At 43.5% G+C, this 23,154-nt stretch overlaps 1 protein-coding gene across 3 annotated transcripts; it reads right to left on the bottom strand.

Moving 5' to 3' along the window:
* Nucleotides 1–2,431: 2,431 nt before the first annotated feature.
* OTOS (otospiralin) lies at nt 2,432–19,505 on the bottom strand. 3 transcript variants are annotated; one of them, XM_077292995.1, is made up of 5 exons: nt 19,490–19,505; nt 10,443–10,680; nt 9,955–10,044; nt 7,242–7,268; nt 2,432–2,896 (listed from the first exon to the last, which is right to left on the bottom strand). In XM_077292995.1, the coding sequence occupies exons 3-5, from the start codon at nt 10,010–10,012 to the stop codon at nt 2,709–2,711; spliced, it is 273 nt and encodes a 90-aa protein (XP_077149110.1). In that variant the 5' UTR covers nt 10,013–10,044; nt 10,443–10,680; nt 19,490–19,505; the 3' UTR covers nt 2,432–2,708. The 3 variants fall into 3 exon arrangements, with proteins under 3 accessions (XP_077149110.1, XP_077149111.1, XP_077149109.1); XM_077292996.1 differs by lacking the exon at nt 19,490–19,505 and having other exon boundaries at nt 10,393–10,902; XM_077292994.1 differs by lacking the exon at nt 19,490–19,505 and having other exon boundaries at nt 10,443–10,899.
* Between the last annotated feature and the right edge of the window lie 3,649 nt (nt 19,506–23,154).

Here is a 23,154-nt window from a genome sequence, read left to right as displayed (position 1 = left end):
AACTTTAGCCCCAACCCTAACTTTAACTGTAGCCCCAACCCTAACCCTAACTGTTGCCCCAACCCTGACCCTAACTGTTGCCCGAGCCCTAACCCTAACTGTAGCCCCAACCCTGACCCTTACTGTAGCCCCAACCCTAACTGTAGCTCTAACCCTAACTTTAGCCCCAACCCTAACCCTGACTTTAGCCCCAACCCTAACCTTAGCCCTAACCCTAATGGGAAAATGGAAATAAATACATTTTTAAAATTTTATTTTTTTTCCCTAACTATGGGGGAGATGAAGGGGGGGGGGTTAATTTACTTTTATAACTGTTTTTTTAGTGGATTTTTATGATTGGCAGCTGTCACATACTTTTTATTGCAAAAAATAGTTTTTGCATCTCCACATTTTGAGAGCTATAATTTTTCCATATTTTGGTCCACACAGTCATGTGAGGTCTTGTTTTTTGTGGGACGAGTTGACGTTTTTATTGGTACCATTTTCAGGAACGTGACATTTTTTGATCGCTTTTTATTCCAATTTTTGTGAGGCAGAATGAACAAAAACCAGCAATTCGTGAATTTCTTTTGGGGGGGCGTTTATACCGTTCCACGTTTGATAAAATTGATACAACAGTTTTATTCTTCGGGTCAGTACGATTACAGAGATACCTCATATCATTTTTTTATGTTTTGGCGCTTTTATACAATAAAATCTATTTTATATAAAAAATAATTATTTTTGCATCGCTTTATTCTGAGGACTATAACTTTTTTATTTTTTCATTGATGATGCTGTGTGGCAGCTTGTTTTTTGCGGGATAAGATAACGTTTTCAGTGGTACCATGGATATTTATATCCGTCATTTTGATCTCGTGTTATTTCACTTTTTGTTTGGCGGTGTGATAATAAAGCGTTGTTTTTTGCCTCGTTTTTTTTTTTTCTTACGGTGATCACTGAAGGAGTTAACTAGTGGGACAGTTTTATAGGTCGAGTCGTTACAGACGCGGCGATACTAAATATGTGTACTTTTATTTATTTTTTTTATTTAGACAAAGAAATGTATTTATTGGAACAATATATATATATATTTTTGTTTTCTTTATTTAGGATTTTTTTTTTTTTTACACTTGTAAATATTTTTTTTTTACTTTGTAACATTGCCCCAGGGGGGACATCATGATACAGTGACAGATCAGCGATCTGGCAGGCACTGAAGACAGCTTGCCGGCGCCTGCTCTGAGCAGGCGCTTGCAAACCACCTCCCTGCAGGACCTGGAAGGCCCCCCCGCGGCCATTTTGGATCCGGGGCCTGCAGGGAGGAGGAGGTAGGAGACCCTCGGAGCAACGCGATCACATCACGTTTCTCCGAGGGTCTCACGGAAGCCCCGTCCCTGCGCGATGCTTCCCTATGCCGCCGGAACGCTGCGATCATCTTTGATCACAGTGTGCCGGGGGTTAATGTGCCAGGATCAGTCCGTGACCACTCCTGGGACATAGTGCCGGATGTCAGCTGTGATAATCAGCTGACACCCGGCGGCGATCGGCCGCGCTCCCCCCGTGAGCGCGGCCGATCGCCTATGACGTACTATTCCATCCATGGGAAGTAGGGCCCACCCCACATGGACAGAATAGTACATCTAATGACAGAAAGGGGTTAAAGGGAACCTGTCACTAGGTTTTTCCCATCTGAGGTAAGGCCTGTACCTGTAAGCCCTCATATACAGCATTCTAATATGCTGTATATCTGCCCCCAATCAGGCCTGTAAGACAAGAAAAAAAGCTTTTACTATATAAACTTTATTATACTCACGTACAGGGCAGTCAAGTCTGATGGGCGTCTCTGGTCTTGATCCAGCACCTCCTCTCTTCCTGCGATCACTGTCCTCGTTCACTGTTTTGTGTGGATGATGCATCCTACGTCATCCACACAGTGTCCTACATCGCGCTCCTGCTCAGACATACTTCTCTACGCTCTGTTGAGGGCAGAGTAAAGTACTGTAGTGCGCATGTGTCGGCGCTCTTTGGACTTTTCCTGTGCATGCGCTGCTTCAACCAATCATTCTACCGACATCCATCTCAGCCAACTTTCCCAAATACAGGAGTGTTTGCTCCTGTGTTATATATGAGAAAGCTGCCGACTGACAATATCGACTGGCAGCCTATCTCCAAGAAAACAATGCAATTGGCAGTCCAAAATCAGACATGCACCATCAACTTCTCCCCTGACCATCGATCCGCCGGTGCCCCCATACACGTTAGACTGTCCTCTGAACCTATTGATATTGGTGGATTTGTCCAACATTAGTCTAATATGTAAGGAGACCTTGAGACATGGTGTCTTTGTCATTGAGTATGTCTCAGCTTGTGTGTCACTGTGTGACAACAAGGTCAGGGGCGCAGACCATGCCATGTGTCATCTAGAAATATTGTAATGTAATATTTGGGAACACAAAGTGACATCCGATCACATCTTAGCCATTTTTTATTGATTATAGCTCTTATACCATAGGTAGATGACCTGTGTTTACAGCAAATATTTCTATATTTCTTATGACTTCTTTTCCCTTCTGACAGACAGGAATAATGCAGGGATTTCCTTTGGCCTGAGAAGTTCTTGTCACCATGATGGCATAGTTGGAGTTGGTGTTGTCGCACATCTTGGTTCCGTTCATTTCTCAGAGTTGTAGGGCTTCACTATGTACAGCTACGCCAAGCACCAGCTTCTAATGCTCATGGTCGTCACGGCTTGTGTATCCCAGGGTATCTCCAATAGGATAGTGAGCAAAGAAAGTGCGAGCTAGGTCATTGATGTTCTCATATGCCCCCATTGTGCGGAAATGCTCGACATACTGCCAGAAATCCGAGGTAGAGAAGGGCCAGTAAGGGTGAGCAGGAGCCTCTAAATATGGGTCTAAAAAGAACATCAGTTAGAATTGAAATTTATTCAGGTCAGTGTCATTAATGTTAACTTTTGTATCTTGCAACCGGAGCAAAATTCCTGTATTTCAGCACAAAATGACTGTTGAAACCAAGCAAAGACGCTTGGCGCACCCTTGGCGTGGCAGAGCAATTCAGTGCAAATTCCCATCTACTTGGTTTCCATCTATCTCCACCCGTTTTACTTGTTTAACAGCTCTGGCTTTACCTTGTCAAGGATGCACAAAGTGCTTGTGAATGGTTTGAACAGTGAATTAGTGCTAACTCCATTAAATCTTGAATTAATGTGACTCGCGCGAGTAGAGATCTGTCAGGAAGAAAGTCCAAAATAGAATAATAACACAGAGGGATCAGTTCATCACGATTGGCAGTTTGTATGACAGTCTTGACAAAGGGTACGCTGGGGTAGTAATATGTGCCAAATTTATTAACATACAGAGCAGGACAGGTATAAAGCTTCATTCTAGAGGTCTGCGGGGCCGCACAGATTGTAGGGAAAACCTGGAGGTTGGGGTCAGGTCTTCCGCAGGCTGAACTGAAACACCAGGGAATTTTTTTAATAGTGACTGAAATTTAGACAGGATTGAAACAGACAAAATAAGATTCTGCAGAAATTATAATACATTTGAGCATTTTTCTAGGTATTTTAAAGGAGTTGTCAGGTCTAAATTGATAACTCTGCAATCACTCTGTGTGACTGCAGACTTATGAGTCCCGAAAGCACTCACACTGTGAGGATTCACCGGTTTCTGAGCTGTACATGCAGTTTGCACACTCCGGGCCAGAGCCCGTCTAGTGGACCCAGCCTCACTTCATACACTTGTATTGAGCGAGGCCGCACCCCATCTAGTGACACAGACATCCAGTGGCCGTGGCTTCGCTCAATGCAACGCGCCTCGTAGACGGGCTCTGGCCGGGAGTATGTATAACGCATACGTACCTGTCGGTCCCGGCTCAGAAACCGGCGAATCTTCACAGCGCATGCTCTGGGGGGATTCATAAGTCTGTAGTCACACAGAGTAAAAGAAAGTCCAGCTCACCACAATCGACATTCCTGGAAACTCGGAGCACGGAACCGCTGTGTCAGGGCGTGAACAAACAGGAAAAAGGAAGGAGATCCAGCTCAACGATATAGTGAAAAAAATCCGTAACTTTATTCACTTCAAATCATATAGGATGAAGGACGTAACATCAGCAAGCAATAAGAATAAAAACAAGATCCAAGATCAACGCGTTTCTGGTGACAAAGCACCCTTAGTCATGATACTTGGTATACGTCATGGCCCATACTTTTATACTGGTATCCGGCAAACACACCGGTATGACAATTGGTTGGCTTAATTATCCAGCAAAGTAGAGACACATGGGAATGAATACAAAACAGACATCATTGTAAAAGCAAGGCAAATATTCAAACTAGATGGAAAAGCAGAGATACAGAAAATACAAATATACAAAATCACATATAAAAGTTCAGGAAAATTATAAAAGGTGTAAAAATTTATAGAAATTTGAATATATACAATATATGGTGCAAATAATTTATATAGTTGTATGAATCTGGAATAATCCAATGTAAAAACTTGTTCACTAGAAAAAATTAATTAATTAATTGTCAAAAGAAAAAAGGAGAATGAAATTTAATTTAATTGAAGAAAAAATGAAAAATAATTAATAATATAGAAAATTTATTGAAGAATAATAATTTTGAACGAAAAAATAACGTTAATAATAATAATAATAATACATTGGATCATACCAGATTCTGACAAATACCTATGTCAGAAAGACAAATAATGGCAATATAATACTATATGCCATAATTCATAATGTATGAAAAGAGGCAACATAAGTTTATTCAGTACATTTACAATCATGAACATTTGTTGATTTAATTTAGTTTTGTCAGTTTAAATAGATAAGAGCAGAAATGTTCCAAGAAACTAACTAAAATTGAACACGAATGATTGCAGACAGCAATGTGCGCCTATTAAATTCAAAGATGTAATGTATAGAACCTCACAAAAAATGGAGCTATGAATTCCTTATGAGAATCATCTGTAAAATGTGAATGGAGGAACAAAATGAACAACAGCAAGCCCCCACGAATCGGAGGCTAATATATACAGGATAAGCTCGGTCGCAAGTACAGACACCACCACAGTGCCGACACGGCTGGACAGCAAGAATTCAAGCCGTATAGTATTCCAATTCCAAGTTTACAACACTCATGAATTTGTGAATGGATATGGGTGAGGGAACAAGATAAACAACGGCAAGCCTCTCACAAATCAAAGGCTAACACATGTAAGATAAGCTCGAACGCAAATGCAGACACCATCATAATGCCGATACGGTCAGATGGTGAGAGAAGAGGAAAGGCAAATAAGCAAGATGCCATAAGTAAATATAGTAGACTATTTTGTTATATCATTCTACTATCGGGAAAGAGCAAATTCTACCCTATTAATGATATTGCTAAGTTAGTAGAATAAATTAAACAATTGACTGAGGAATACAACCAATATAATTGCTAATATGACAACCAATGTAACAGGGAAATAACCCTAATACCTATATGTTGGCAAAAGCCTAGTAAAAAAGCATTATATCCTTTCTTTTAAAAATGATTCTCATAAGGAATTCATAGCTCCATTTTTTGTGAGGTTCTATACATTACATCTTTGAATTTAATAGGCGCACATTGCTGTCTGCAATCATTCGTGTTCAATTTTAGTTAGTTTCTTGGAACATTTCTGCTCTTATCTATTTAAACTGACAAAACTAAATTAAATCAACAAATGTTCATGATTGTAAATGTACTGAATAAACTTATGTTGCCTCTTTTCATACATTATGAATTATGGCATATAGTATTATATTGCCATTATTTGTCTTTCTGACATAGGTATTTGTCAGAATCTGGTATGATCCAATGTATTATTATTATTATTAACGTTATTTTTTCGTTCAAAATTATTATTCTTCAATACATTTTCTATATTATTAATTATTTTTCATTTTTTCTTCAATTAAATTAAATTTCATTCTCCTTTTTTCTTTTGACAATTAATTAATTAATTTTTTCTAGTGAACAAGTTTTTACATTGGATTATTCCAGATTCATACAACTATATAAATTATTTGCACCATATATTGTATATATTCAAATTTCTATAAATTTTTACACCTTTTGTAATTTTCCTGAACTTTTATATGTGATTTTGTATATTTGTATTTTCTGTATCTCTGCTTTTCCATCTAGTTTGAATATTTGCCTTGCTTTTACAATGATGTCTGTTTTGTATTCATTCCCATGTGTCTCTACTTTGCTGGATAATTAAGCCAACCAATTGTCATACCGGTGTGTTTGCCGGATACCAGTATAAAAGTATGGGCCATGACGTATACCAAGTATCATGACTAAGGGTGCTTTGTCACCAGAAACGCGTTGATCTTGGATCTTGTTTTTATTCTTATTGCTTGCTGATGTTACGTCCTTCATCCTATATGATTTCAAGTGAATAAAGTTACGGATTTTTTTCACTATATCGTTGAGCTGGATCTCCTTCCTTTTTCCAGTCACACAGAGTGACTGCAGACTTATCAATTTATACTTGGCAACCCCTTTAAATTTGGTTCCTTATGCCACCTTTTAGCTGGTTTTCTTTACACCAATCATTTGTGCCAAACGGCAGGTGACATTATTAATTTGGCACATTTTACAATTCCACGTAGCAATGCTCCATTTTTTAAAAGCTACTCATAAGGTGTAAAAAGTGTCTGAAACACATAAGGCATGTGTGCCATTTTTTTAAAGTAAATTTTACCAGAATTCTGGCTCAGTAAATGTCTCCAAATGTGTTATGGGATGTGCAAGGGAGACACAAGGATACAAAGAACACCATAGATGAACCCCCGTGTCATGAATACCTCGAAATGTATCATGTCATTTATCAAGATTCATTAGTACATAATGTGTTGAAATGTGCTTTTTTTCCATAAAACCATTGACCCTCTGGTAGAACACACTGTCGTAGAGAAATCCCACCGATTATAAGCTCTTAGCTGAGGACCACTCTCCTCCAGGACTTATTCAGTGTTAGAGGAGAGACCACCCAGATAAGCTCTTCTCCTTCATTTTAGAAATCCTTGGGAGTCTCATCAAAAACATCAGACATGACGCTATGACAAGTCAAAGGTTTTATGAACGGACGGTTGCCTATAAATGCATCTGCTGCTGTGTATGACATTCTCATTGTGTATTGGTTGTTAGTTGATCAGAATGTTTCCAAAGTAAAAATGAAAAATGTATTTACCGTCCTCCTCATGTACAGGTCTGGCATCTGAAAATAAATAAGGGAATGGCATGTGAGAGCCGACCGGACAATGGATACTTTCATCCAACACGGAGTGTGAGTGGAATCCTAATGTCAGCAGGAATTCCTGACTGCGCTGGACTGTGCGCCATACAATAGGGCCCTGTGTCCTCTGACTGCGTGGCACTCACCCTCCACATGGGAGCCGACATGTCAGCGTCCCCTGCCAAGTCACATCCTTCGTCAGGAGCAAAGATTAGAATTTCCTCTGACCATCCAAAAAGGATGAATACAAGGGATGTGTTGCCGGAGCGAGCACCTCCAGCTGAGCTTCAGTTTCTTGCTATTTTATTTGGCGATAGTAGAATGTGCTATTTCCAGTCTGCACAGTCATGTAAAGTTTATTTTCACACTTAACATTCTGCACAATATGGTTACTTCACTTTATGTTTGCATTTACGTTTTGGATTCCCACTGTGTAAAGTTAAAGGTGTTCTCCAAGCCTGCAGTCATTCTATGTGATTGTTGTGAGGCTGCTGAATCATGACCGTGTGCGGTGCGCACGCTGCCACTATCCCCTGGTATTCCTGCTGCGCATTTCAGGCGGACATGTGATCCTGGGTATGCAATTTGTATGCTTGCAGTCATGTGCTAACTATACACATTTGGCTTCTCTAAGTAGACATGAATTGAGAGAAGCCGGTCAAGACTAATTGGCGTGTGCCCACTAGCATACAGATCGCATACACAGGGTCCTAAGAATGTAAGCTCACATTGGGAATTCAGAGAATCATGACACTGTCACGATTCTGCAGTCACATAGAGTGCCTGCAGTCTATTGTCCCATGCCTGTCCAACCCCTTTAAATAACAGCCCCAGGGAGCCTCAGTTATACTCTTTAATATTCTTGTAGCAAAATTAAAGGGTTGATCCACTACTAAGACAACCCCTTCTTAATCCGTATGTTTGTATTCTGTAAAATATCAACACTTATGCCCACCTCTGTTGCCAGAGCCGTTCCAGCGGTGTCAGCACCGTTTCTGCCGGGGATCGTGTAAAATCATTACGACACACGAGCCCTGAGATCAATCTGCCCACCTTTGGATAAATCACATACATCTGGCAGATGGCAAAGCTTCTCCTCTGAATGTATTTGATCTTACTGAAGGTGGGGAGAGTGAGGCAACTGCTGATTGGCTGCCAGGATCGCGTGACGTAACAATGTCATGTGAGCCTCGGGAGCGCCAGTGCAGACACCAGTGTAACGGCGCCGGCAATAGAGGTGTGTATAAGTGTTGCTATTTTACGGGAGTCAAACATACAGAATGAGAAGGGCTCGTCTCCGTAGTGGAGAACCCCTTTAATAAGGAGATCTATAGAAATAAGGAATACAAGTAAGGCAATATTAGTAAGGAGAGATGTAAAGGATCTGACAGTCATGACCATTTACACATAGTATTTACAGTTGTAATGTCATATTCCAGCCTGGATTAGTACTAAATAACAACCTATAGATGTAACATTACCTTGCTGTACTGTGTCAGTACATAATTCTACATATAAAGGCAGAACGGCGGGCAAATAATTTCACTAGGGTTTTTTAAACGGACTCTGACAAGTGACTCGTGCAGTCCAAATCATGCAGCCTTGGATGTTCTATTCTGAAACGCTGCAGGATTTCAGGAATAACAGACTTAAAATCTGGCAAAAAAAAGGAATCTAGGATGACGAGTCCAAGAGGCAGGATCCTCCCCATCCCTTGATTGACAGACCTCTCCTCCACAAACGGTGTCAGGCATGCGGGTCGTGGAGGAGCCGCCAGGGACCTGCCTTTTGGACAAGTCATCTTAGCTGCCTTATCCCTTCCTGGCCTTTAAAAGTATTTTTTTTATCCCCAAAACGCCTCAAAGTAAAACTTGCATGACTGCAATTATGGAGCCGGACTGTGATCATACCATGGTCCTAGTAACACAAAGTCTGACCGGGACACGCTGAGTGGCTCTTACCAACAAGGCATTCAACATTTACCTAAAATTTGAAGTTACAGTATATTTTAAAGATCATATCCTAGATGTCTAGATACTATTTTTTTTACTTGATTTTAATATTTGGTTAATAATCTAATTAAAGGGAACCTGTGGGCTTTCCTGACTTGTCTGTTTTATCAGATGAGTGCACCATTCAAGAAATAATACTCTTATTCCCCTTCAAAATTTAGGAATAAATTGACATCTATATGTTACCAATTTGGGGTGTGTCCTTGCACAGTCTGGCAGAGGCCAATCAGAGCGGACTGTGTAGTGACACGCCCCTTTGATGAAAGCAATCCTAACAAACAGTTATTATACATTTCTAGGAGGTGTAACAGAGGAACGGCACAATGCAGAGATCTGAGATAAAATGCCTTAGAATTGTTATATTATGAAGAATACAAAGAATTACCCAAGAAGATATGTGAAGAGATGTGATGGGTCCCCTTTAAGAACCAATAAGGGACACAATTTTAGGTACAAAGTAGATTATACATTTTATTTCCTGATCAATAAACATTTTTGCATTGCATTGTATTGGTCAATAAAGAGTGACGTACATAGACGACAGTATATCACTACTGTTTTTAATATCCCTTACATCCTTAACCGGAGGGATAATAAAAGTGTAATATTAAAGAGCCAGTAGTAATCTAACTTCAGAATAAGGTGGAAGTACTCACCAAGAAATGACCCCAGAAGAAAACAGGTGAAATATAACCCAATCAGAAGCAGCTTCATTGTGTCGTCCGGGTGATAATTAATACACAAGTCTGGTATAAGAAAATAGGAATAACAAGAAGAAAACACCTAAATAATGTATTCCAGGTACTTTACTATTTATTTGAACACGTCTTTGACTTGACTCCACCCATTGCTGTGCTATGATGGTTTTACATAGGACTGCAGGTAACCCTAATGTATGATTTTAACTCCCATGAATTGTGTTCCTTAAGTAATGAATCCCAAGAGTTTTTAAGTGTGATTATGTGTAAGCCCTACTCAGATGTCATGTATATACGTAATGGATATCACAGGATAAAACTAATGTATATTTGTAGTATATGTGATGCTGACGGCTTTCTTCTAGCCCAGTATTTCTATGCTTGAGAACTCGTTACCTGTCTTGTATCGATGGCTTGCTGCGGTTCGGTCGTCCTGCACTGCTTACCTGTTGCTTCTTCTCTTGAATTGAGTCCTCTTCTTACCGGCTCCCTCCTACCCTCCCTTCCTTGGATAAACAGGCGACTGTGTAGGAAAACTTAATTTTTTTCCCCCTAACTTGAATATTCATCCAACTATTTGCTCTGCAGTCCTGGTCAATAGGAAATGGCTTGTAACAGAGCGGAGATTTACGTGGAGCAGTCCCGAAAAATTCATCCACTTATAAATGGAAAGATTGTCCCATACTTTGAAAAATAATCGGAAGACGAGAGATAGGGTTAATCGACCTGTACAGAGGGAAATGTATCACAGACAGTATAAGTAGGCAGATTTACCATTCAAGACATTCTGGATAGCAGCTATTATAGAAATTGTAATATTTTCAATATAGTTATCTAGAAACTAAACTTTTTTTTTTTTTAATAATATTGTCCAGCATGGAAATTTAGGAAACTTTAGATATTACTTAATTAGGGAGATTTCTCATCATTCCTGTAAAAAAAAAATAATGTTAAGTGTTTTCCACAACCCTGCTTTTCCCCAGACTATTTTCCTGCCTTTAGGTACATTGATATGAGAACGTACTCATTTGGAGTACAGATGATTGGCAGTGAACGGGTCAGCAGCTGGGTCTCACTATAGTTTCACATTTGCATTAGAATCTGCAGCGTTAAATTCGCATCCGCAAGTGCAGGAAAAAAACGCATAGAAACAAACGCAGCGTTTTTTAGACGCATGCGGGAACGCTTTTGCATGCGTTATGTCATACGTTTGTGGAGCACCCCCAGACGCAGGGCCGCGGGGTACTCGGTACCGGGCCTCTCTGTCTCGGTCCTGGGGTTGTCACGGTGGCTAGACCCGGTCCGTGACCCTGCTAAGGGGTGTCCAATGAAAGGTGTGATGGTGGTGCGTGGTGCAAGGCGCGATGAATAACGAGGACACAGGGTTGCAGTCTCTTTACCTCTTTACTGAAGGCTTCAGGATCCGCAATCCAGAGCACTGCTAACAGGGCTGGCTGAGACCGGCCGGTCCGAAGACACATCCAGAGTTCCCTTTGCAGGTGGAAATCAGTGCCTACCTTCTAGCACCTGTGTGTTGTAGTACCTCCCTGCTGAGCACCACGGGATAGTCCTCACAACTGTTGTGTCTGTGTCTGATGTTCTTTCTCTCTCCGTCCCCCAGATGATATGGCTAGGACGCACCCTTATGACGGGGTAGGCCTGGAGTTATTCTGGGACCCTAGAGACACCCCTCTCCCACAATTGCCTCCGTTGTCTTCGTTAGGTGTAAAAGGGTGAGACAACCAACCTGAAGTTAACTGTCCTGCCGTAGTTCGAAGTAATGCGTAGAGTCTGTTACTTCCTCGGTGCCCCGGCCACCAGCTATGCGCCTCAGTAGGATGTTGCCACGATCTTAAGGCACGACTCCTACTGGTTCTATTCTCCTTTGTACTGTGATCTCGCTTCTCACTTCTCCACAATAAACCTCGCTTCGTGTCCTTTCTAAGAAGCCTGCCGCTATATCACTCAAGCACGGCTCCGTAACGATCTGTCCTTTTCGCTAGGCCGCTGTCAGGATCCCACCCCTGACAGGTCCTCTCCCGAACTCTCCCGGGCTGCTTTTCTGTCTCACTTCCTGTCCAACCCCCAGTTTTACCAGAGCGTGAGGAGTGGCCTACTAGATAGAACCACTCCCCCTGGTCGCCGGAGTGTGAAGTGTAGTTTGTGTGTGATACCTGGTCAGGTGAACTCCTTTAGTGCAATCAGACGTAACATCACTCCCCTTAGTGGCAGAGTGACATCACTGCAATGACCAGGACTCTGGGGCGCTGCATTTGAGTTTTTGTTGCACATGGTGAAAAATTTTACAAGAGAAAAATCTAGATAACCAGACACCGCCAATGTGACTACAGAGGGCGTGTATTATGGGATCTCTATATATAGACCATAGGACTGCTGAAATCTTAACAGTGTGCTACTGTATCCTGTGTCATGATGGATCTTGCATGGAGAGCTTTCATTTCAACCTGGATTTAAACATCAAGCTGTTTCTAGCCTGTGCGTTTGCTTGGGAGCAAGACAGAAATTGCGAAAGATGGAGAAGGAGACGGCGTAGGCATTTTTGGAGACACCCCATTATCGAACTACGTGAGAGCCGTGGAGCCTATCACACGCTCTATGCCGAGCTTAATGCCAACCCGGACAAATTCCCGGAATATACAAGGATGTCGCAGGACTCTTTCCGGGATTTGCTTGCTCGTGTCCAAGGAGACATCCGGAGACTGGACAACCAGCTCCGTAGAGCGATTCCACCAGAGGAACGTCTGCTGGTTACATTAAAGTATGTAACAAATCTAAACAAATGCCAGTGCTAATTTTGGGTGTTCTGACATGTATTTTTTTTCTATTTTCCTTTATGTCTTTAGCATAACAACACAATAAATAGAATTGATTGTAATTTTTTTATTTTTTTTTTCATCCAGATTTCTGGCAACCGGAGAGAGTTTATCATCCCTCCACTTCCAATACCGGCTTGGAATTTCCACCCTGTCTGGAATAGTTGCGGACACCTGTCGGGCTTTGTGGAATGTACTCCGGGATAAGTTTATACCCCTATCCACCGTGGACATGTGGATGGCAATTGCTGAAAAATTCTGGAGTGTGTGTGATTCCCCCACTGTTTCAGAGTGGTGGATGGAAAGCACATCTGCATTATCAAACCAGCCAGAACAGGATCGGAGTACTTCAATTATAAAAAATATTTTTCTGTTGTGCTCATGGCAATAGCCGATGCGGACTGTCGCTTCATCGCCGTGGACATTGGATCTTTTGGCCGTGGCAACGATTCCCAGACTTTTAAGAACTTGGATATGGGCCGCCGTGTGTATGGCAAACATTTTAATTTTCCACGGCCACGACATCTCCCCAACACTCAAGGTCCACCGATGCCATTTGTTATGGTTGAGGATGAGGCCTTTCAGATGTGTGAAAACCTACTGAAGCCATATTCAAGTCGGGACTTGAACCACACTAAAAGGATCTTTAACTACAGACTGACGAGGGCCCGAAGAACAGTAGAGTGTACCTTTGGGATTCTAGTCTATTTATACCCGAAAAATATCGGATATCGCCGATACCGATACCCGATACCAATACAAGTCAATGGGACTCAAGTATCGGAAGGTATCCTGGATGGTTCCCAGGGTCTGAAGGAGAGGAAACTCTCCTTCAGGCCCTGGGATCCATATTCATGTAAAAAATAAAGAATTAAAATAAAAAATATGGATATACTCACCTCTCCGGCGGCCCCTGGACCTTACCGCTGTAACCGGCAGCCTCCGTTCCTAAGAATGAGCGCGTGAAGGGCCTTTGATGACGTCGCGGCTTCTGATTGGTCGCGTGACCGCTCACGCGACCAGTCACAAGCCGCGACGTCATCGCAGGTCCTTCACGCGCTCATTCTTAGGAACGGAGGCTGCCGGTTACAGCGGTAAGGTCCAGGGGCCGCTGGAGAGGTGAGTATATCCATATTTTTTATTTTAATTCTTTTTTTTTTACATGAATATGGATCCGATTCCGATTTCCGATATCACAAAAGTATCGGAACTCGGTATCGGAATTCCGATACCGCAAGTATTGGCCGATACCCGATACTTGCGGTATCGGAATGCTCAACACTAGTCCTGATTCTGTTCTGCAGTATCCATTGGACGCAGACTGAAGAGACAATGGCTGTCTACAAAACAGATCTATACTCATCAAGTCAGGTGTCAGAAATAATGAATTCATGATGCACATATAACAGCCTCATGAATTCACTATTTCTGACACATGTCCAGGTGAGCATAGATATGCCTTGTATGACCGCCATCGTCCCTTCACTTTGTGTGAAATAGATTACGTACACAGAAGAGAAAAAGGAGGTTATGCAATGCACTTCTCTACTCACCGGGTCAGGTGTCCTAACTAATGAGTTTTTGGACACATGACCTGTTGAGTATAGTTCTGCATTGTATTGCCACCATTTTCTCTTCAGTCGCAACACTAGTCACAGACTAAGCAGAATGAAGAGATTATGGAGAAAATACAAGTATAACTTTTTTGGTCCACCTCATATCTCTATACTAAAGACACACAAAGTGTTGTACTTGATAACTACTGGAGCTATGATGTGGACAAAAAATTAAGTGTGCGGCGTAGTGTTTTATTTGGCGCACGGTGTGTGTTGCCGGCAGCGAAATACACAATTAACCACACATAATTGGGGGCAAAAAACAATAGTATTTATTTGCTTACAAACAAAATTTTTATTTAACTGCACCTGCTTGGGGTAGAGTGATGGAAATGGGGGGTGTAAAGCTGTGAGGCCTGGCTAAGTGTGGACGACGCAGGGGTGGCAGGAGAAAGGGCAATTAAACTAGTGGGGTCTGGTAGTTCAGGGAAGGGGCTAGACACATGAGAGGCCTGAGATGCACTGGAAGGGTGAGACAAACCTGACATTACAGACACACTGGGAGGTGAGGGAGGAGGAATACTGATAGTACGCATTTTTTATTTTTTTTCCCTTTCTGGGATCGACATGTTCTAGGAAGCCTCGGTGTGCTCATTTGTCGTGGCATGGTCGTGGTGGGTGACCTGTCAGGGTCCGGCTGCACTGTGCTCGTAGAGCGTGCAGCCATGCCAGAGTCCATAGTGCTCATAGAGCGTGCAGCCATGCCAGAGTCCATAGTGCTCGTAGAGCGGAAGGCCATGCCAGGGTCCATAGTGCTCGTAGAGCGTGCAGCCATGCCAGAGTCCATAGTGCTCGTAGAGCGGAAGGCCATGCCAGGGTCCATAGTGCTCGTAGAGCGGAAGGCCATGCCAGGGTCCATTGTGCTCGTAGAGCGGAAGGCCATGCCTGGGTCCTGCTGCATCGTGGTGGTGGTGGAGCGGAAGGCCATGCCAGGGTCCTGCTGCTGCATCGTGGAGTCAGTGGAGGAGGTCCAAGCAGAAGCAGCGGTTGTCATGGTGGTGGCTGTGGGCTGTCCTACAGCACTCGGCATGGTGGTGGTGCTGTAGTGGGGTCCGGCAGTGCTAAGAATGGAGGTGGCCGTGCAGTGGTATGCAGCAGAGGTCGGCATTGAGGTCAATCGTGACAGTGTTGGCACAGGTGGATATGCCGCCACTGTCTGCTGAAAATACCAACTCTGCTGCATAGCCTGCACATAAGCAGCATTGCAGGCCTGCATGACACAAAGCTGGAGATCAGGAGTAAGTTGTTCCGACATGCCCTGTTCAATTTGATTTAAAAAATGATGTGCTGGCCTCTGGAGGTCGGCTTTTACTTCATCAAGGCTTTTGGTGACCTCCTGGATATGTGTATTCATATGGCTAATGGCAGTATCCAGTCGGTCACTCAAAGCCTTGAGTCCATCGTGAAAAACCGAGCTCAAGTGCAAAAATTTGGGCATGAGTGACCTGTCCGATGCCCTCTGCCGCTGCCGGGAGGAGCCCAAAAAAAAGGGGGCAGAGGCAGAGGACTGGGAAAGGGGAACACCTGATGGACCAGCTTCCTGGTCTCCAGTTAGAGTGGCAGGCCCATTTGCTGCAGCGCTGCTGGATGGCTGGGACGGGTCCGTGGTTGTCTGATGAAGGACCGCTCCAGAACCTGGGTCAACAGTGCTGCTCCATGTGCTGTGAACAAAGGAAAAAAAATTAATTCCAAAAACTGAATAAACGCCAACTCCTGTTCAATAGAAACACACAGATTATGGAAATACAACACAACCTAATGCACAGGAGAAATACTTACATTCTCTGGCAAGGACCGGTCTTAAAAATGCCAGAATGCGATGGTATTTATACTTTCGGATCCTTGCTCCAGAACCACTGGGAACATGGCTCTCTTGACGCAGGTCCTTGTTGAAGCGGTCCTTCATCGAACGCCAACGTGTTTTGACTTTGAGCACTGTTGAAAAAACAAAACATAATGGTTAGACAATGTACTTTTGGCCATGCTCACACAACTGTGTGTGATGAGAGAAACTCCTGAGAGTTTCTTTCATCACACACAGTTGTGTGAGCACGGCCAAGGTCTCTGCTGCTTCACACTGCATTGCAATACTTACAAAATGCAGTTCGGACCCGAGTCGGGGCGTTGTCCCAGCCATCCCACATCGCTTTGGCCACCTCATTCCATAGGCGCCGGATCGTCACGTTGTCCGAGTGCTGTGGAACCCGGGTGTCCTGTTGTGAATTCCGTTCTCGAACTCCCTCCTGTGGTCATGAATGGTACTTCGGTGAGTTCTGTCCTTGGACTCCCTCTGGTGGCTGTGAGGGGAGCTGCTGGTTCTGAGATTCCTTCCCCAGCTGCCCTCGTTTAGGGCTAGGCTAGGATTGTCTATTTAACTCCACTCAGATCGTTACTCCATGCCAGCTTTCAATGTTCTAGTACTGGTTCAGATCTCTCCTGGATCTTTCTGAGGACCTGTCTACTCCAGCAAAAGCTAAGTTCCGGCTTGTTCATTTGTTACTTATGGTTTTTCTTGCTAAGTTCTAGTCCAGCTTGCTATCATGAAACTGCCTAGCTAGCTGGAAGCTCTGGGGGTGCAGAGTGGCACCACCGCACCGTGAGTTGGTGCGGGGGTATTTTTTGCACACTCTGCGTGGTTTTTGTAGTTTGTTGTGTTGACCGCAAAGATCCCTTTTCTATCCTCAATCTGTTTAGTTAGACTGGCCTCTCTTTGCTAAAGCCTATTTCATCCTGTGTTTGTGATTTCCTCTTAACTCACAGTCAATACTTGTGGGGGGCTGCTTTTACCTTTGGGGAAATTTCTCTGAGGCAAGTGAGGTTTTGTTTCCTTTCTTTAGGGGTAGTTAGCTCTTAGGCTGTGAAGAGGCGTCTAGGCAGAGTCAGGCACGCTCCACGGCTATTTCTAGTTGTGTTGATAGGAGTAGGGTTTGCGGTCAGCAGAGTTCCCATTTCCCCAGAGCTCGTCCCGATTCCGTGTTTAACTATCAGGTCATTCCTGGTGCACCTAACCACCAGGTCCATAACAGTGTCCCTCAACCGGACTCGATCATGGACCAGGGAGATGAGGATATCGTTGTCAATGAGGTCCTCATCCCGTTCTGGAACCTAAAACATAAATGAAGACATTAAATGTTGTATACATTAACATAAGGAAAAGAAAGAACAACAGAGGCTGAGAAATGGCATGAATAAGGAAAGTCAAGATAAAAAAGGAGTCCAGAAGAAAAATGTAAAGAGGAAAGTAAAGAAAGGAAGATTCAAGAATACTAAAGTGAGGATACAGTAAACAGTCAGCCAGGTATACTTACACGCTGCCGCCTTGACACTCGACCGTGAGCCCGCTGCTCCTGCTCACCCTCTGCCGCAGTGGAAGAAGTGCTCTAAAAAAAGGAAAAAAAAAATGTCATATGTGTAGATGTGAAAGTGAATACTTACCAATCTGAGGAGGTGAGTACTCACTTCACTGACATGTTCGCCTTGAGAAGGCCCACGACGTTGCTCCTCATCAGAAGAAGAAGAAGACATTCTGATGCATGCAGAAAGAAAGAAATGGCAGAAATTAGGACATGTAGAGACAGAAAATAGAAAATAAAGGCATTGGCTAGGATATACTCACATTGTTCAGAGTCTAGTTTCCTCCAAGGTGCTTTTGTCTGTCTCCTCTGCTTCTCTGTCTGCTGAGTAGTGACGTGCAACTGTCCACTCCCTCCCTTTATCACCTTGTATGTAGGGGGCGGCTAATCAGTGTCTAGACATGTTTTTCTCTGGTGCAACGCATGCGTTCACGAATGGAAGCAAACGCATGTGCTTGCAGCCGCATGCGTTCATATAGACAGCAATGTGTTTTTTTGCCGCATTTCTTCCGCTAACAACCGCATACACTTCTAGGCGGCAAACTGACGCCTCTAAAATTACTACATGTAGCGTTTACCGTGCCAAACCGCAGATGACGAAACGACGCATGCGTCATCAAACGTGGCAAAACGCAATCAAACGCAGACACATGCGTCCCTAATGTTAAATATAGGAATACACAACGCATGCGGATTATTGCGGAAGAAACGCTGCGGACTCAACCGCAAATGTGAAACCGGCCTAAGGGCATAAGCAGCTGAATGAGATTGTTCTGATAAGCACAACATTCAGATGAGGAGACAGCTGGTGATGAGCGAACATGCTCCGGTGCTAACCAAGTGTCTTCAGCGTGCTCAAAAAATATCTTCGAGTCACCGCGGCTGCATGTCTCGCGGCTAACAAACTGGTAATCACTGCATATGTTGTGGCTGTTGAACAGCCGCGGGAACTCAAACATATTTTTCAAAGACACTCGGTTAGCACCCGAGCATGCTCGTATAACTCCTTATCCCAGCACATTTGCTCATCACTAGAAACAGCTGATCATCACTACCATCATCTGTACTCCAAATGAGAATGCTCTGATAGTAAAGCAGCTAAAGGCAGACAAATAATCTGGGGGAAAACATGGGGTTTATAAACCACTGACATGCAATTGTTTTACAGAAATGAAGACAAATACCCAAATAAAGTCATTTGCAAAGTCTCAGGCTATGTCCACACGTTGCGGATTCGTGTGCGGATTTTTCCGCACTGTTTTTGAAAAATGCACTGCGTTTTACCTGCGGATTACCCGCGGATTTACCACGGATTTCACCTGCGTTTTTACACCTGCAGATTCCTATTAAGGAGCAGGTGTACGTAAAATGCTGCGAAATCCGCACAAAGAATTGACTTGCTGCGGAAAATACAATGCAGCGTTTCCGCGCTGTATTTTCCACACCATGGGCACAGCGGATTTTGTTTTCCATAGGTTTACATGGTATTGCAAACCTGATGGAAAACTGCTGCGAATCCGCAGCGGATTAGCCACAGGCAAGTCCGCAACGTGTGCACATACCCTCAGCTATACATGTTGGACAAAATTATAAAAAAACACATAATACTCTAACATCTTAAGGCATCATTCACACATCCATGTTGCACGTACATGTTCTATACATTTTTTTTCACGGGTACAACACATACCCATTGCAATCAAGGGTGAGACATGTGTAGAGGCACCAGGTCTGCACCGCAATTAGGTCTTCTCATCATCAAATGAAGTAAGTGCTTTTAATTTTATACTTCACTAGCAGAAGGGCCCGGCTTATCCAGGCATAGTAACAAACTGTGGTTAGTTATAACAAATTATAATGATTATATTGCACATAAAAACATTTCACATCATATATTCAACACTGCAGACTTGCAACACAAATTAGCTAAATGATTACCCAAATATTGATAGTATTTTATTCAAGAGCCTTTTAGTAAACAACATTTTTGGTTTTTCCTTCCAGTGCAAAAATGAACAGATTTCCCACATCATCCCGTCAGCCAGAGCCACCGGATTACTACCCCTAATATCCCACATCATCCCGTCAGCCAGAGCCAACGGACTACTATCACTAATATCCAATATATATATAAAAGGTTGCCGCGCTGAACGGCACTTACAGCATGGAATCACGTCCTGTATAAACAAATAGCCACTTTGCTTGCGATGTCCTCCTTCCCGGTAAAAAAGTCCTTAGCAATGGGAGCGTCCTCCCTGAAGATGCAGTCCCCCAGAACAGAAACTTGCCGCCGTGTGTCAGCGCTGGCCACGGCCGATGGCGCCGCCGACAGCGTAGCGAGGTGAGCGGGGGGCGTGGTAGGCTGGTGACGTCACCTGTCCGCAACTGACGGACGTGTGCAGGGGCCAATCCCGACGCGTTTCGAGGGTAACGTCCCTCTTTCTCAAGGTCTGGCGCCTCGAAACGCGTCGGGATTGGCCCCTGCACACGTCCGTCAGTTGCGGACAGGTGACGTCACCAGCCTACCACGCCCCCCGCTCACCTCGCTACGCTGTCAGCGGCGCCATCGGCCGTGGCCAGCGCTGACACGGCGGCGAGTTTCTGTTCTGGGGGACTGCATCTTCAGGGAGGACGCTCCCATTGCTAAGGACTTTTTTACCGGGAAGGAGGACATCGCAAGCAAAGTGGCTATTTGTTTATACAGGACGTGATTCCATGCTGTAAGTGCCGTTCAGCGCGGCAACCTTTTATATATATATTGTGTTTCTATCAGTTACATACACCCCAGTGACTGGTTTGCCTGCCGCTGTTCTGGACATATGTGTTTAGCGCCTGGTGATTTTTAGTTACGTGGTATCACTAATATCCCACATCACCCCATCAGCCAAAGCCACCGGACTACTACCCCTAATATTCCACATCATCCAGTCAGCCACCGGATTACTACCCCTAAAATTCCACATCATCCCATCAGAGCCATCGGATTACTACTCCTAATATTCCACATAATCCCGTCAGCCACTGGACTACTACCCCTAATATCCCACATCATCCCGTCAGAGCCACCGGATTACTACCTCTAATATCCCACATCATCCCATCAGCCAGAGCCACCGGACTACTACCCCTAATATCCAAATCATTCCATCAGCCAGAGCCACCAAATTACTACCCCTAATATCCCACATGATCCCGTCAGCCAGAGCCACCGGACTACTACCACTAATATCTCACATCATCCTGTCAGAACTACCAGATTACTACCCCTAATATTCCACGTCATCCAGTCAGACACCAGACTACTACCCCTAATATCCCAATCATTCCATCAGCCAGAGCCACCAGATTACTACCCCTAATATCCCACATCATCACGTCAGCCAAAGCCACTGGACTACTACCACTAATATCTCACGTCATCCTGTCAGAGCTACCAGATGACTACTCCTAATATTCCACATCATCCAGTCAGCCATTGGGTTACTACCCCTAATATTCCACATCATCTTGTCAGAGACACCGAATTACTACCTTTAATATTCCATATCATCCCATCAGAGCCACTGGATTACTACTCCTAATATTCCACATCATCCCGGCAGAGCCAACACTGTCAGGTTGGCGCTGTTACAGCGATAGCTAAAATGATAGCTGGGTTGGAGAAATTCATCTTGTGCTTCTTTTTTTAATCAGTGTTTGAAGTTTGAAGTTAGTGAGATGCTTCATGCCAGACAAAGAGAAGTTCCTGATTCTGGGCTCCCCCTGCAATCTGTGGCAGAGGGTGATCTGTGTCAGCACAGTAATAAATTGTGTTATTTCCAGCTTTACAGAAGGTCGATAACACCATAGAAATGATAAGAATATTAGGTCTCAGTTGCCACAACTGTCCACAAGGAAAACTCATAGCAACCAATCACAGCTCAGCTTCTTTTAAACAGCTCTGGTGAAATGAAAGATGCTTAGTGATTGGTTGGGGCTAAGTGGAGTGGGTGTGGCTGATACACACACATACACACACACACATACACTCATTTTTATATATATAGATTTTTGTACTCTCCGCTGTGATACAGGTGCTTCTTCAATACAAAAAGTGAAACTCATATATTATATAGAGTCATTACAAACAGAGTGATCTATTTAAAGTGTTTATTTTTGTTAATGTTGATGATTATGGCTTACAGCCAATGAAAACCCAAAAGTCATTATCACAGTAAATTAGAATATTTTATAACACCAGCTTGAAAAATGATGTTAAAATCTGAAATGTTGGCCTACTGAAATGTATGTTCACTAAATGCACTCAGTACTTGGTCAGGGCTCCTTTTGCATCAATTACTGCATCAATGCGGCGTAGCATGGAGGCGATCAGCCTGTGGCACTGCTGAGGTGTTTTGGAAGCCCAGGTTGCTTTGATAGCAGCCTTCAGCTCGTCTGCATTGTTGGATCTGGTGTCTCTCATCTTCCTCTTGACAATACCCCATAGATTCTCTATGGGGTTAAGGTCAGGCGAGTTTGCTGGCCAATTAAGCACAGTTGTTTTTAAACCAGGTATTGGTACTTTTCACAGTGTGGACAGGTGCCAAGTCCTGCTGGAGAATTAAATTTCCATCTCCAAAAAGATTGTCGGCAGAGGGAAGCATGAAGTGCTCTAAAAGTTCCTGGTAGACAGCTGTGCTGACTTTGGTCTTGATGAAACACAGTGGACCTACACCAGTAGATGACATGGCTCCCCAAACCATCACTGATTATGGAAACTTCACACTAGACCTCAAGCAGCTTGGATTGTGGCCTCTCCACTCTTCCTTCAGAGTCTGGAACTTTGATTTCCAGATGAAATGCAAAATTTACTTTCATCTAAAAACAACACCTTGGACCACTGACAACAGTCCAGTTCTTTTTCTCCTTGGTCCAGGTAAGACGCTTCTGGTGTTGTCTGTTGGTCATGAGTGACTTGACACAAGGAATACCACACTTGTAGCCCATGTCCTGGATACGTCTGTGTGTGGTGGCTCTTGAAGCAATGACTCCAGCAGCAGTCCACTCCTTGTGAATCTCTCCCAAATTTTTGAATGGCCTTTTCTTAACAATCCTTTCAAGGCTGCGATTATACCAGTTGCTTGTGCACCTTTTTCTACCACACTTTATGCTTCCACTAAACTTTCCATTAATATGCTTGGGTACAGCAGTCTGTGAATAGCCAGCTTCTTTAGCAATGACCATTTGTGGCTTCCCCTCCTTGTGGAGTGTGTCAATGACTGCCTTTTGGACATCTTTCAAATCAGCAGTCTTCCCCATGATTGTGGAGCTACTGAAACAGACTAAGCTACCTTTTTAAATGCTTAGGAAGCCTTT

This window comes from Ranitomeya variabilis, chromosome 2, assembly GCF_051348905.1.
Source record: "Ranitomeya variabilis isolate aRanVar5 chromosome 2, aRanVar5.hap1, whole genome shotgun sequence".
Lineage (NCBI taxonomy): Eukaryota > Metazoa > Chordata > Amphibia > Anura > Dendrobatidae > Ranitomeya > Ranitomeya variabilis.
This window is presented reverse-complemented; position numbering and strand designations above follow the sequence as displayed.